General features: G+C 41.5%; 1 protein-coding gene across 4 annotated transcripts in view; it reads left to right on the top strand.

Moving 5' to 3' along the window:
* The first annotated feature begins 6 nt into the window (after window positions 1-6).
* The window catches only part of LOC102384507 (neurabin-1-like), an 83,108-nt gene continuing 67,703 nt past the window's right edge, over window positions 7-15,411 (top strand). For 3 of the 4 annotated variants that reach the window (XM_006020794.2, XM_025200485.1, XM_025200484.1), the window contains exon 1: window positions 7-1,810. In XM_006020794.2, the coding sequence (XP_006020856.1) occupies window positions 209-1,810 (1,602 nt within the window). In that variant the 5' untranslated portion in view covers window positions 7-208. The remainder of the gene's footprint in view (window positions 1,811-15,411) is intronic. The other variant, XM_006020793.2, reaches the window with a different exon arrangement.

Raw genomic sequence — 15,411 nt, 5'->3', positions numbered from 1 at the left:
GAGGTTCCTGCCCGTGCGCAGACGGACGCCGGACCCGCACTGCCCGCGACGCGGCTCCATGTGAACACGGAAGGCGCGCCCGGCTCGACGCGGCGTCTCCATCCCGCCGCCCTCCGCCTGCCCTGCGACTCGGGGCGGGCAGGGGGAGCGCGGCCGGCGCTGCTGGCCCCCGATCTGCCCCGGAGAGAAAGGGCTTTCCAGGCTGATCATGATGAAGACAGAAGGGAAAGGGGAAAGGACTTTGAGAAGCGCCTCGCCACACAGAAATGCCTATAAATCGGATTTTCACGCCATCAAATGCTCCTTCGATGGGGTGAACAGCTCCGACGGTGCTTCCAGCAAAACCAGCCTCCCGCAAAAGTTGAACGCCTCGTCCAATGGAGGGGGAAGCGACCCGCACAGTCGAGGTAGAGCTGCTACCTATGGCAACCGAGTACACAAGATCAAAAACATGTTCATGCAGATGGGGGGCTCCTCTTCCACACCGGCATGTGAGAGCAGCCCGCTTGTTGAAGCCAAGGTCATCAGCAGGACAGCACCAGCAGATCTTGGGCCTTCCCCAAGCAGCCCATCTTTCCTCAGCGTCCAAAAAAATAACCTCTTTAATATGAGCAGCAGCCCCTGTTCCAGCCCCCCAGACTCGCAGCCTGTGCCTTCCGCCAGCGACAAAATTGTCCGCAGCAATGAGGAGGGAGATCTGGACAAAATTGCCCTGGCAGAAAAGTTTTCTGAGACTAGGAAACTTTTTGAGAGGAATATAAAGCAGCGGAGTTCAATGGACAGATATACTCCCAGCAAATGTGAACGAGGTGAAGATAAGAAGAGATGTGGTTCAGCCTCTCCTGATTGTAGCAGTGCGGTGGATCACTTTAATTTCAATACAGATGTGAGCCTTCATGTTGCCCCAGAAAGAGTTGAAAATCAAAGCAGTGATGAACAAAGGCAGCAGCATCCTAGTAGTGGACAGAGATTCTCCTCCCTGAATGCGGGGCCCATTTCTAGGAGGCTGGAAAGTTTCCTGGGTGATAGTGATACTGAAGAACCCAAAGAAATTTCCAAAAGTCAGAGTAGTCCAAGTGAAGATCATGTGTTTTCCTGCGATAGGGAATCACCTGCTGCCACTGAAGGATCTGCAGAGGAGAGTCCATCCTCCAAAGTGTCTGTATGTCTTTTAGGCCATAGCAGGAGTGAGCTGAGCAAAGCACATGTAGAAGTGGGTAACAGGGAGCAGCAGGATGGGAGCATCACATCTGATAAGGAAGCTAAGTGGGGGTCAGCTAATGCCTCCTCACAGGCACCCTGGGTAGAGAGAAATCAGGGTGAACTAGTCCTGGAAGAAATCTCGGGGAATGAAAATGTGTTCCAAAAGGACCAGTCATTCCAATTTCAGTCTGTGGAAGGGAAAGGAAATGAGTATATGTTTAGAGGAATTGAGAAGTTTGAAGATGACAGTGAGGTCAGTCAGAAAGAGTTAAAAGAGGGAGTGCCTCTGAAGGAGGTTGCAGTCACACAGGGTCAGGACAGTCTGGAACAAGAGGGGGACACTGAAGAGGAGGAGGAGGAGCAGGTGGTGGAAAATCAGAAAGAAAAGTTCAGTGCATTTTCTACCACTGCTTTTGGAATAGAGAATGCTGGTTTTGATGATGACAGGGATGCAGAGTCAGAAAACCAGGGCTCTGAAGGTAAAGAAACTTTAGATGTAGAAGAGGAGTATATCTATGACAACGAATATGAGGAGCTTCCTGGACTTTCTGAAGATGAATATCCTGAGCCAGACAGAAAAGTCAAGTTCTCAACAGCTCCTATCAAGGTAAAGTGTTTTGAAGGTATTCTGCTTTCTTTCTAAATGTATCAACCTTGCAGGAAATCTGTGCGTGTAAAATATTATTGTAATAGATTTGCTTAATAGAATATTGTAACAGAATTGCTTAATTTTAAAATAAGAAAACTATTGGTATCAGAAATATTAAACTGATTTTTGAAAATTCTGTACTTTATAAAAGGCAACTTTTGTTCAATATAAGGAAACAAATTAAGCTTTCCTTAATTATATAAAGGAAAGGTCCACTTCTGTGCCAGAATGTAAATAGTTGATTACTATTTTAGAGCAATAATTAGAAAGGTTCTAAATTCTCTTCAGTCTTTTTCTTCTTCCACTTACGTATTTGTATAAAATGTTGGTAGGAGGAAGGAGTTTCTTTATTCTGCCATGTTAATACATATAAGATCTTAGGAAAGTATGTATGATAAAAAACACAGAAGTTAAAAAGGTTTGCATCCAACCTCAGACCTGTTTTCATAATTAATGATTAGAAAAATTATTTTCCTTAAAATACCAAAGGACATCATCCTAATTTAGATACTGGGATTCTGTTTTAATAATAACTTTTGTGAAGTTCTTTTGTATCACACTGGTCTATATTCTGTAGAAATGATAGCATGATTTTATACAAGTAATGGGCTGTATTTCTACAACTCTGCAGAAGATGGGGTCCTTATAAATTTGTGCGGATTGTAAACTCAAAATTCTTTAGGATTTTGAATCTCCATCCCCCTCAAACAACATTCTATATTTGAGATCACCCAGAAAACCTGAGATAAGTCCCATGAGCGGTGACAGTTTTTTTTTTAAATACACATTTTTCTGTGATATTAGATAATATTTAGGAAAGGAGCTTTTTCAACTGTGTCAGTCTCAATTCTTTAACCTTGCTCATGCTGAACTTTTGTTTTCTTGATTTGAGGGATGTAATAACAGCTCATTGTCTTTCACAATTCCTACAGAGGTTAAACTAAAAAGAAGAATTTGGTGTGGTAGATAAATAGGATACAACTCTCTCTTAACCAAGTTGGAAAACTTTGTTCACAAACCATTCTGCAGCCATGAACGCTTGCAGAGCTTTCCTGCAGACCACAGCACTGGTGTGCAGAGAATACTGGCCATGTTTGTTAGGTAACAGTGGTTCTTAATCAGGACTCCAGTTTGTCAAGAATTGCACTAAGGATGCAATGGTGTTTAACAACATAGAATAATAGAGATGGAAAGGATCTCAGGAGGTCTTGTATGTCCAGTCCTCTGGACCAGGCAGAAATATCCCTGTCTGAACTATGCCAGCTACATATTTGTCTAACCCAGTGATAATCAGGGTGCTGCAGCACAGTAGGTGTGCAAACACCTAGATATGATTTATGTGATAAACCCTGAGATTTTGAATTAGGAATCCACAAAAATATTCTGACCTGTTGTGGTCTTTGAGTTCTTTGCAAAAGAGAAATTGTACTTTTTCCATGATCAAGAAAACCATGAAAGCTAGGAGCTGGCATTTTCTGAGAGGTGCTTGGGTCTAAAAAGGTTGTGAACCACTAGTCTAACCTACAGTTAAAAACTTGTAATGATGGAGGTTGCACGTCCCAAGATTTAGATCTCTGAGCTATAGAGAACCTTATTGAGTGATGAACTGCTATCAGTGATCTCGTTTCATGTAATTTTTTAATTTGTCCTGTACACTTGATGGCTTTAATATGGCATGCATGTAGGTCACCTGGGTATACTAATGAGCTACAACAGGTGAACAGGTGTGAAGTGCTGAAAATTGGCCACTGATTTTGACTGGGGACACGTCACCATAGGAAATTACAGATTGGAGAAAGTTATTTAGCACATACTAAAGGTCTGTTCAGGGAATTGATGCAAGCTGGCTAGTGCACTGTTAATCCATACCCTAGTTTATTGCATACTAACGTTCCTCTGATAGATTATAGGTTATCTTTCTGTGTGTTGTTCTGAATGCTGGTTTTCCAGTTTTCCCCTTTTCATCCATTTCGTTTTCTACCACCTTTCCAGTCTTTTTGTTTTGTGTTTGTACGTTGGGGTACCAGTTCATGACCAGGGTATCTTAAATACTAGGACAGGGGTAGGGGCTGGCAACCTATGGTCTTTAGACCCATTGGATCCAGCCTACAGTAATGGGGCTTCTGCTGCCTTCAGCAGTGGGGTACTTTGCATGTGCCATGATGGGGAGAAGCAGCAATGACCAGAGCTGTGTGGGTGGGGGGGAAACGTGGTGGGGAAGATGAGTCCCAGCACCCACTCTTCTCTAATCAGAGCTGGATTTTTCCAGCCTACAGTCTGAAAAGTTTGCTGAATGCTGCATTAGGGAAATACACTTTTTTTTTTTTTAAAGTTCTTTCATTTTTTCTTAATTTCTCCAGTAACTCAGCACTGCTTTGCAAACGTGTTTTCATATACAGGGCTTAGAGATTTTACCATGTGAAGAAAAAGGAAATCTGAGAGTGGTAACAAAATATTATTTTGATATCCCACCCATAACCAAGTTAGCACCACAGTAAGAAATTTGCCCTACTATCATATCCAGTGGGAAGAGGTTGCCGGTATTTTTATCAGCATGATGTTGTTAGATTCAGTGGGGGTGATATGCTGTGAAGGTCTTTCCAGAAACTGTGACTGCTAGAAGAGGTGTTCTGTTTCTTCCACTCTTCTCACTCCAGAGTCTCTTAGCTAGTGCAAAGCCAGGATTGGATGTCTACTTGCTTTTTTCTTTCTCTGCTATCTTGGGGAAGTAAGCCTATTGCTTTTCCATCCTTCCAGCTTTCTGGTTTCTGCAAATAAATTATTTCCTTACTACCCCTTACCACCTTAACTCACATGATTTGACACATGGATTTTGGACTGATACTGCATGCTGTCTGCCGAGCCAGTCTGGTGTGCAAGCTCAACCCAGCGGTCTGGGTTGTGAGTTGCATGCAGTGCCTGTGCTAGACTAGCCATGCTGGACTAGCCTTGTACAGTGGTTCTGGGGCTGGTCCAGATCAGGCTTTTCCTGGAGCCAGCATGCAAGACTGTCTGGGGTCGAGTGCCACACACAGCTGGTGCCCTGTGCTGCAAGCAGAATTTGGAGCACCAAGTCCAGCCCATGAGCCACATGTAGCATTGGCCCTGCCCCAGGGCTTGTGCTGCCTGCTGGCTGGATCTGGCGCTGCACGCATTGCTTGTGGCGTAACAGGCTGGCACAGGATATGTACTGCATGCAGCGCCCTGCTAGACTGCCCTACACACTGGTTCTAGTGTGCACAGATGGCTTGGGGCCTGATCCTAGCTAACTCTGGAGCCGGCGCTCAGGACTGGGCTGGTGAGGCACCATATACAGCTCATGCCCTGTGTCAGCCCCCTGGGCTACAGCCAGTGCTCATGGTGCCAAGTCTAGCCTGAGCACTGCCTGCAGCACAAGCCCCAGAATGGGGCCAGTGGGTGCTGCCTGCAGCACAGGAGGCTTTCATGGGGAGCAGGCTGCACATGGTGCCCCATGGACTGGCCCTGCTCAGTGGCTCTGATGTGGCCAGATCCAGCTTGCAGACCAGCTCAGAGATCCTCATCCAGCCTGCAGGGCCAGATGAATTTTACACCCCTGTTTTAAAGGAAGAAGCATGCTGTCTTTGCTTTCCCATGTTATGTCTGACTGGTTGCTATATGGATAACAGTTGGTTTCTGTTACTTGTATGGCTTCCTAGCATCTCTTGTTTTGGGGTGTCTGTCTCATGCATGCGCACGTGTGTGTGCATGTGCCTGGGGAATAGCTCCCACATAATCACCCCCAAAGTATTGAGAGTGATGCTCATGAGAATTTCTCATGCAACAGCTAAATGAAATTTACTTATATTAATACGACTTTTCACTGTTGCGATTCAGAACTCTGTGGTCATTTGCAAAATTTAGGAGATTCTGAGTGGCAGTAGAGCTGGACTCAAGCTATGTTTAACCCTATAGTTGAATAGTGTTAAAGCCCTGTACTACTCTGTGGCTATAGTGTAGTTTGGGAACATGATTTAGAACAGTTTGTTGGCAAGTAGATAAAACACCACCTATGGAAGTGTTGCTTTGTTTTGCCTCTTGATTCGTAGTTGGAGGGCTATTTTCACAGTGATGTTGGCTGAAAAATGTTTGTAAATCAGTGCTTAGATCCTGCAAATGCTGATGTCCTATATCTGAGAGAGATTTCTGCTTGCTTTAGATGAGTGATTCTCCCCCCGCTCCAAGCCCTACTGTTGCCTGATGTCTACAAAATTGACAGAGAGAGGGGTTAGGCTCCCTTCATTTGCCTCTTTCATTTACATCCCACAAAGTAGTATTGGGCAGTTACTCATCTCTTGTGAGGGTCATGTCAAATACCATAGGTTTGTTTCATCATCTTTGCTGTTCAGAGTATGTGTGAAGCTGTTAAGGAACACAGCAAGCTAATTTGAGGCATGATGGTCCTCTGCTCTACATTTTGTTTCATATTGCACCTGGATGGAATAATTTCTTTGTTTTTTTTCCTACTGTTTGACTTGGGGTATGCATAAGAACTAGTTGATTGAAACTTGATCTGAAAAAAAAGGGGGATCTGTTTCTGGTTATCATAAAACTTGATCTGAAAAAAAAGGGGGATCTGTTGCTGTTTATCATCCCACTGGTGTAGATTAAAGTAGCCTGTAAAGATGATACCTATGGGCTCCTATACATGTGCGGGGAGCCTGCTCTGACATGCTGGAAATCCAGCGTGTCAGAGCAGACTCAGTTAAGTCTGCTGGAGCACAGAAACTGACGCGCTCCAGTCTTCTACGTCATGTGTATCGGCATTTCCGTGTGCCTCTGTGCTGAAAAAAATGACGCAGGACACTTTGAAATAAAACATGTTGGATGAGCTTTAGTTCAGAGTGCCCTGCCACCATTTCTTCAGCACGGGGATGCCGATACAGGTGATATGCAGGCGCTTTTAATTAGCAAGGGTTGGCACTGTGCCCCAGTACACCTGTAAAAATATCCTGTGAGCTTGTTTTTGCTAAAGGCACTTAACACAGTTCAGAGTCCTCCATGGGGGAGGGGAAGCTCTGTGACAGATAACAGCAATACCTAAGTGTATGTTTTCATCTTTGTTTAACAAGGAGGTTAGTTTTTGAGAGGGTTTGAGTTTTCTTGTGTGGTCTTGGGGGTTTTTTCTTACAGGGAATTTGAATTAACTATGATAATATGAGTAACTTTTTATTTTTAGCGATAATCTACAGCTTTTAGTGTTGTTTTATGCTTAAAAGATAGATAAGATTAAATTTTTGGGTTACAGGTAAACTGTTTAAATGTGTTTTTCTGTAGCTCTGACTTCTCAAATTATTTTTCATAATCCAAATTTTAGATATTTTCATTATATTTCACTGAACCTGTATAGTGAGTGAAATACAGAATTAGGTTTTCGGAGTAATCTTGGACTTTATTAACCGCCAAAATGGAATAGTTGTGTATGAGACAATGTATGTGTAGAGATTATGAGCAGAAAGGTTTTTTTGGCATAGTATTATAATCAAACTAGAATTCTCAAGATATCAGGACCCAGAGCCTAGCTTCATTTTTAGAGAGGGTCTATATTTGTCTCAATAGTTGTGGAGTAGTTATTATATGAGATTTCAGATCCCTGGAAAAAATCAAGAAAGAAAACTGTCATCATCTTCGTCAGGTTATCAGACTCAACTGGCTAGGTCTGTGTTGAGATTTTCATTTGACAAAGTCTTAGCTATTGGCTATTGCCACTAACTAAGTGTTGGAGTAGATTGTTCAGTTGGTCTGGTCTGCTATGGAAATTCTTTGTTTTTCATTTCTTTCTTGTAGTCCTTAAGAATAGCCAGGCAAAATGAATTTATCAGACGTTTTCTTAAATATGCTCAGTGTTACTTCTTTTACTGGCTTAAGTTCACTTGCCATGTAAGCAAATTGGATTTAGTAAAGGCAAGGACTTTTTGATTGTGGTAGTGAAGAAAGGACTTTTAGTAATATAGACTTAGGGTGATGCAGAAGAATCCAAAATACTCTTCAGCTGATGACCCCAAGAGCCTCAGAAAGCTCCTGTAGACCCATATCTAAATACTACATTTACTTGAATGTAAAATGACCTGGAATATAGCATGAGTCCCCAATAATTAGATTCTGTACGTGGAAAAATTATAAATTTGTTAATTTTCCAGGTATAAAATCTAATTATTGGAGATTTGCTTTGAGTTTGTCTTCCTCCCACTGCTATAGGAGGGGAAATCAATTTGAGGGGTTTAGATGGCCCCCTTGCCCTCTGTCCCCCAACTTCTTCCCCCTTCAGCTGCTTCTCCCCTTACTATCAGACCCTAACCTCCCTGAGTACATGGAAGTTAAGAGCAAATTTGAAAACACTAACTGAAATAAACATGCCTGTAGTAATTGGCATGTAGGCAAGTTACTATGGGTACCCATAGACTTAGTTCATCCAAATTGATGCATTTTACCTTTTTAGAAACTGCTGCAAATTTTAGTATGGGTACTCCATAAACACACTTTTAAATAGCACTTTTGTACCTACTTATATATAGTACAAACTTTGCATGATACTAGTTCACAGCCAAAAGAGTCATGATTTTCCGTGTAGTTCATTGGGCTGGATCCCAGCAGAGTTAATAGTGTTTCAAGCCATGGTGGCCCCATAGCTTAGCACAGCTTAATATGTGTGTGTGTTTGTATACTCCAGACACCCCCCCCCCCCCCCAACAAAGGATCCATGTGTAATTAGTCCCCCACTCATGACTGAAACCAGATGCTCTTGTAACAAGTCCTGGGATGCTCCACAAATTTATAATCAGATGAGTTGCAGGGCAACCTTGCCCGGCTCCACCTCATGGAGAGTGGGGCCACACTAATCATATGTGTCAGGCCCCATTTGCTGATGATTGCCCGATTGTTTAAAGCTGATGGAGAAACAAGAATAATTGGAAATGGGAAAGGAAGGCACTGCTCGGCTGTGGAAATGAAGACGTCGAAATATGTGCGGTGTTGTAGCTTGCCATGACTTGAAAAAAAGCTGGCACTGAGGGAGACTCACTACCATATATCTTATTCAGCTCGGCTGCAGTAACCTGTGCTTGTTGTAGGTTCCCATCACTGTGTTGTGTGGCACAGGGGCTAGTATGGCAAGCTGATCAAATAGGTGTCAGTTCTAGCCCCAGTGAGAGCCCTTGAGCTTCTTCTGGTAAAATCATATTTCCATCAATATGTTTGTCCAGTATGGGCAACTTGTTTTATAGTCATGCTCAGTGTTGCCTGTATTTAGTCAGCTAGATAGTTGGTTTCCATTTCTGAGCACATGTTTTTGGCAGCAGTTTAATGATAGTGTATTTAATGAGGTTTCCTTGTATGTGAATGTAAGAGTAATGTTAATTGTCCTTTTATCGGTGCCGATCCAATATGGCATTGATGTATTGGTGCACCTCTACTTAATTTAATTCCTTTGAGGTTTGGGAAGGCAAAAGAACACAGCAGAGGCAAAGCTGCTGATTGAAAAAGATCACTCAGAAGTAAAGGCTGGGAAAGGTAAAGTAGCAGAAAACTGCATATTCTTCTCCTGTTGGCACCCTAGTCACAACAGTCAAGAAGTCACAAAAGGGGTATTGTAATAGAACCCTTGAAACAATATTTCATATCAATATGTGACTTAACTCTTGTTATTACACATTTGGTAAAAAAAAAATTAAGTCGTGTATAGGAATTTATAGTATGGATATGTTGCATAAGTGGATATGATAAGTTATTAAAGAGAGAGTGAGGATTTAAGGATAGCTGTGCAATAAGAAAACTTGAGAACAAAATTATGTGGGTGAGATACAGAACCCAATTCTGGGAAAGAGAACAAAACAGAAAAGTGAAAAGGAGTGAGGGAGAAAGATCAAGTCTGCTAAAAGCACTCAATGATCTATGTTAGGAAAGAAGAAAGAATTATATGAGGGGAGGTAAACAGAGTGAACTCTGATATTCATTGGTTTACTTAGTTGATTAATCTTTTAGTTGTGGCATTTGACCAGTTCTAGAGCTGGTCAGAAATGTTGAGCAAATATTTTAATAATGCTTTTGGCATTCATCAAATATATTATTTTATTTCTTTCTGTTTAATCAGTTAAATTTACAGTGAACAATAAATAGTATACCTCCTGTGTTTTAATGAGGCTTAATATTGGTAATGTTTCTGGCACATATGCCACAAATAAAACCCCATGCCCTCCCTGAATACAACTTCAATCCCCTTCCCCTGCTTAATATGCTGCTCTGCGTTCTGGTCTCTGCCCAGTCTGATCCTCTGCTTTCTGGTCCCTGCTCTCTCCCTCATCTGCTGTCTGCCTTACATGGCGGCTGCCCATACCTCCCATGGCACTTGTGCCACAGGTTGGCCACCACTGAATTGCTATATTCTCCTTCTAGTGGACATGTGCTCAGAAAGTTTGCTTTAAAATGGATACTAGTTAATAATCCTAATAGCTGTCTCAAAAGAAGATGGATTACTTTTCTATTCTGAGATGAAGGCTTGAGCATTTTGGGAAGACTGGGGAAATTTGTCCTCATCTGTTTTTACAGTACCTCATCTGTGCATAAACATGGAAATCTGTTTCTGGTGCTCAGAAATGCAAATTAATAAAAATCTATTATTTCAAAAATAAATGTTTACAATTACATTTTAAATTATGAAAAGCATTTCTTAAGGTCTAAATGTTATACATTTATTTAAATCATTTGAATAGATGGATTATATAAGTAGTAAATGTCAGAGTTTTAAAGACAGTCAAACCAATAAACTGGTTCTAGTTGTTGGCACAGCTTAGAAGCGGTTTGTTGACTTGCTAATGCCGCTTTTGACAGCAACAGCTTTTTTTGCTGGTACAGAATATTTTCTTGGTTTCACTTTGCTCAGCATATTCAGTTTAATTTCCATTTCATTCAAATTTGAGCAACTGGAAATTGATAGAGCAGGAAAGTATATGCTTCTCTTCCAATCCATAGATAAAAACTACATGTCTGAGACCAAGATTTTTCTAAAATTTTGAATGACAAGGTGACTAGAAACCATTCATTTCACTGACTACAGTTTGGGATGGCCAAACTGCAGCTTTCAGGTTGTTTAGATTGCAACAGCTTAAGTTGTTTAAAGCTCCCAGATAATTTTAAATGCAGCTCCTGAAGAAAGTTATGTAGCTATTTTTCTCTTGTTTTGTTTTTTATCTTTTTAGGTATGACTTGTCTTAAGAAGTCCCTTGGACTAGGGACAGAAACAACACACAAACTGATATAAGTGATTGGAAACCAGTTCAAATCTGTAACACAACAGAAGTTCAGGGCACATAAGCCCCTTTCAAAATGGGTGAAACCCATTTAAGATAAAACTAGATGGATGTAGTATCAGACTTAACTTGAATTTGGAGGGGATCAATTAACTCACAGTCCCCCAGCATCCTAGGATGCTTTGCACCTCCCCTGCAAACTGCGCCTTCCAGGGTGGGTGGACTAGCTTTGCCCCAGTGCTGTGCTCCAGTTGAGCAGGGAGGTGTGCTCTGGCGCCCCCTGGCTTCTGGTCTGGACCACTGCAGGCAGGTGGCTGCATTTCTGGAATCAAAAGTGAATGTCTTCACTTGTTTATTGGGTCGATCTATGCAGCTTAGACTGACCTGCGGAGATTGACTTGATTCATCATGGGCTTTTTAATTGTCTGTACTTAGCCTTAATGACAAATTATTATTTGAGTTGGGCACCAGTTGCAGATCAGTGACTGGTGTTTGTGCATATTGAAAAATTGTGTCTTGTGGTCCCCAGATTTTGGTTTGTGGCTGGGAAAATTAAGTTTTTCTGTCTTTACTGTAAATAGACAATACTTCCTTTGATTGATAAATCAATTTTAATTGCAGAACATATTTACATAAACTTGTTTCAGTGCATCCAAATTGTTCAACTAAAAACATGCCACTGTTTTGAATGTTAACTGAATTCCAAATAGATCCTGAAACATCACAAATAAAAAATTGTCTAGAAGAAAAGAATGTCTTTACTATTTTGATTATAATATAGGAGATAAAGATTTACAAATCTGAATAAATGTATAATAGCTTAAACGTTCATAGATAAAGTATGTCCATCCTGTTTAGTAACTAAAGGTGTCTAATACAATGTAAAAACTATATTCAGTCAACAAGAAAAAATGCAAATGCAAAAGAAGATTAGAATCAATTGTTAAAATTCAGTTTTCTTGCTTTGCTGACTAAATAAATGTACTTTGTCATGAAAAAATATCTTCTACTCGCAATACAACAAATAATGGATTTGGAAATGCTTAGCTTGTAGCATTTAGAAATACAGAGAAGAATAAGTTGAGGTAGTCTGATATGTACTTCAGCTGAGGTGGTAGGTTGAAATGATAACTTTAAATTAGGTAGAAATATACCATAAACTGTCTGGGTTTTAATTTTTTTGTTCACAATAGCTATAACAGCACAAATGAGTGAACATATTATGTATTTAAAATAATGTAGTTCTTTGCTTGGGAACAACTTTCACTTGAGTGATTGTATGGTCAAGATAATGCATTGAATTTTAGAAGTTTTGGGTCTAGTCTCCTCTTGAAGATTTCTGGGGTAGCTGATTGCACCACCTCTGGAGGAGCTTATTCCACAGTCTAGATACCCTGACTGTGGAGAAGTTTTTCCTAACGTTGAGCCTGAATTGGTCTTCCAGGAGTTTGTGGCCATTACTCCTGGTTTTCCCCTCGGGTGCCCGCGTGAACAGTTGCTCACTGAGCCCTTGATGTACTCCCTTAGTGTAGCAGTAAGCTGCTACCAGGTCTCCACTCAGCTTTATTTTCTGCAGGTTGAAGAGTCCCAGATCCCTCAGCCTTTTCTCGTATAGCTTGCCATGTAAGACTCTGATCATATGGGTGGCTCTTCTTTGGACTCTCTCAAGCTTGTCCATGTCCTCGTTAAAGTGTGGTGCCCAGAACTGGATGCAGTATTCCAGTTGCGGTCTTACCAGTGCTGAGTAGAGCGGAAGAATCACCTCCTTGGCTTTGCTGGAGATGCATCGATTGATGCAAGCCAGAGTATTATTTGCCGTACTGGCTATACCATGGTACTGCTGGCTCATATTCATACTGTGGTCTGTTATTACCTCCAGATCCCTTCCATTTATGGTTCCGGTCAGTTTGGTGCTGCCACGCCTGTAGGTGTTTTGGGGGTTGCTCGTCTCAAAGTGGAGCACGTTACATTTCTCGATGTTGAACTTCATCAGATTCCGATCCTCCCAACTTGCTAGCCTGTCTAAGTCCACCTGTATCTGTAGCCGGTCTTCAAGCATGACCACGCTTTCCCATAACTTGGTGTTGTTCGCACACTTGGCCAGTCTTCACCCCCACATCCAAATTGTTAATAACGATGTTGAAAAGTATTGGACCAAACACCAACCCCTGCGGGACACCGCTGCCCACTTCTCACCAGGATGACACGCATTCATTTACTATGACTCTCTGGGTCCTATCCTGCAGCCAGTTTCTCACCCACCTGATTGTCTCAGAGTTAAACCCACAATCCTCCAATTTTCTTGCAAGGACATTGTGGAATACTAGATCACAGGCCTTTTGGAAGTCAAGGTATACAATGTCAACCTGCTCTCTCATGTCCAGGTGGTGGGTTACCTGGTCATAGAAGGAGATGAGGTTAGTAAGGCAAGACCTGCCTGCAATGAAGCCATGTTGGCTGTCATTCAGATCTTAGCTTCTGCAAGCTCAATAGATTCATAAGCCTAGGAAAGGACCATAACATCATATAGTTTAATCTCCAGTAAGTAAAAGGCCATGATACACAGCCTGTGAAAATGTCACCATTCTATTCAGCACAATAACCTGTGCTTGACTAAAGCATATCTTCCAGAAAGGCATCCAATCTCAAGTTGAAGATTTCAAGATATAAGACTTTCCTTTGGTAGTTTGTTCCAGTAGTTAACCATACACCCTGTTTATAATCTACAGGCTCATCTGATAGTTTGAATTAATCTCACTTTCAGCTTCCACTTGTTTGTTCTTGTTATGCCTTTCTGTGCTAGATTAAACAGATCTTTATTACCTGGAATTTTCTCCCTGCAAGGATAATTGTACATTTGAAATCAAGTCCTCCATTAATTTTCTTTTGCTAGGCTAAACAGATTCCACTCTGTCTCACTGTAAGCATACTTGAGTTGCTCTTCAACAGCCTCTCCATTGTTTTTTCAAAATGTTCTGTCTTTACTGTAAATAGACGTTTACTGTAAAATGTGGATACCCAAACTGTACACAGTACAGTTTAATATCATGTTATCCAGCATCATCTACAAAGATAGTATCCTTTCCTGCTCTCTACTCCTTGCATATACATCCACAGTCTTGATGGTCCTTTTTTTGCTATGGTATTATTTTGGGAACTGATGCTCAGTTACTTGTCTGCTGTGATTCATCCATACAGCCTTTCCTGAGTCACTGCTGTGCAGGATACAAGTTTCCATTTCCTAGATATGGATTGCATTCTTTGTTTCTATATGTATGATCTTGCTTTTCGTTGTGTTAATAGACATTTTGTTTGAATAGGCTTTGCTTACCATGCATTCCAGATCTCTACCTTGTCTGCCTCATTAGTTACCGCACTTGTCCTCTGCAGATTTTATCAGCAATGACTTTCCTATTTCCAAATCATTGATTCAAAAATTTCAGTAGCATCAGGGCTTTCATTGGTGCCCTGCATAACCTCACTAGACCACTACCAGTTGATGATGATTCCTTATTGACAACAAGATATCAACCAGTTTGTTATCCATTTAGCATATACATATTCATTTCTGTTCAGGGTATGTTTTTAAATCAGAATCTTACGTGGTAAGAAGTCTTACAAAAGTTCAAGCGTATTAGTCTATGGTTGCAGGGGTTTAGGTTGTAGCCGTGTTGGTCTAAGGATATAGGCAGACATGGTTCCTTGGGTGAATTTGATATCTTTTATTAGACCAACCCAAATGGTTGGAGAATATTTATTAAGCAAGCTTTTGGGTTCAAAAACCCTTCATCAGGCTAAGGAAGCTGCAGCAGTCAGTGTGTGCTCTTCCTGGATGGAATGAAAAGTAAACAAGCCAGGGGCTGGGCTGGGGAGTCAGTTGCCAGGCAGATTATAATGTATCAAAAATCCAATGTCTATGTTTAGTCCATGATCTCTAGTATCCAGCAGGTTGATGAAATGGAGCTCATAGGCTCGTCTCTGGGAAGCGTTGTGTAAGTTTCCCTTGAGGATCAGGACTGAGAGATTGGAGAGAGAGTGGCCCTCCTGTGAGAAATGTGCCCCCACCGGTAATTGAGTGTTTCTGTCTTTGATGGATTTCCGGTGTGCATTCATTCTGGTGCGCAGTTGTTGTCTGGTCTCTCCTACATATCTTCCATCAGGGCATTTGGTGCATTGGATGAGGTATACTACATTTCTGGAGGTGCAGCTGTAAGATCCTGGGATGCTGATGGCTCTGTTGTGGGGTGTAGTAATAGTGGGGGTGGTGGAGATGTGTTGGCATGTTTTGCATTTCTT

This window comes from Alligator sinensis, unplaced genomic scaffold, assembly GCF_000455745.1.
Source record: "Alligator sinensis unplaced genomic scaffold, ASM45574v1 scaffold321_1, whole genome shotgun sequence".
Taxonomy (NCBI): domain Eukaryota; kingdom Metazoa; phylum Chordata; order Crocodylia; family Alligatoridae; genus Alligator; species Alligator sinensis.
Note: the sequence above shows the minus strand (reverse complement) of the source record. Positions and strands in the feature narration are given on the sequence as shown.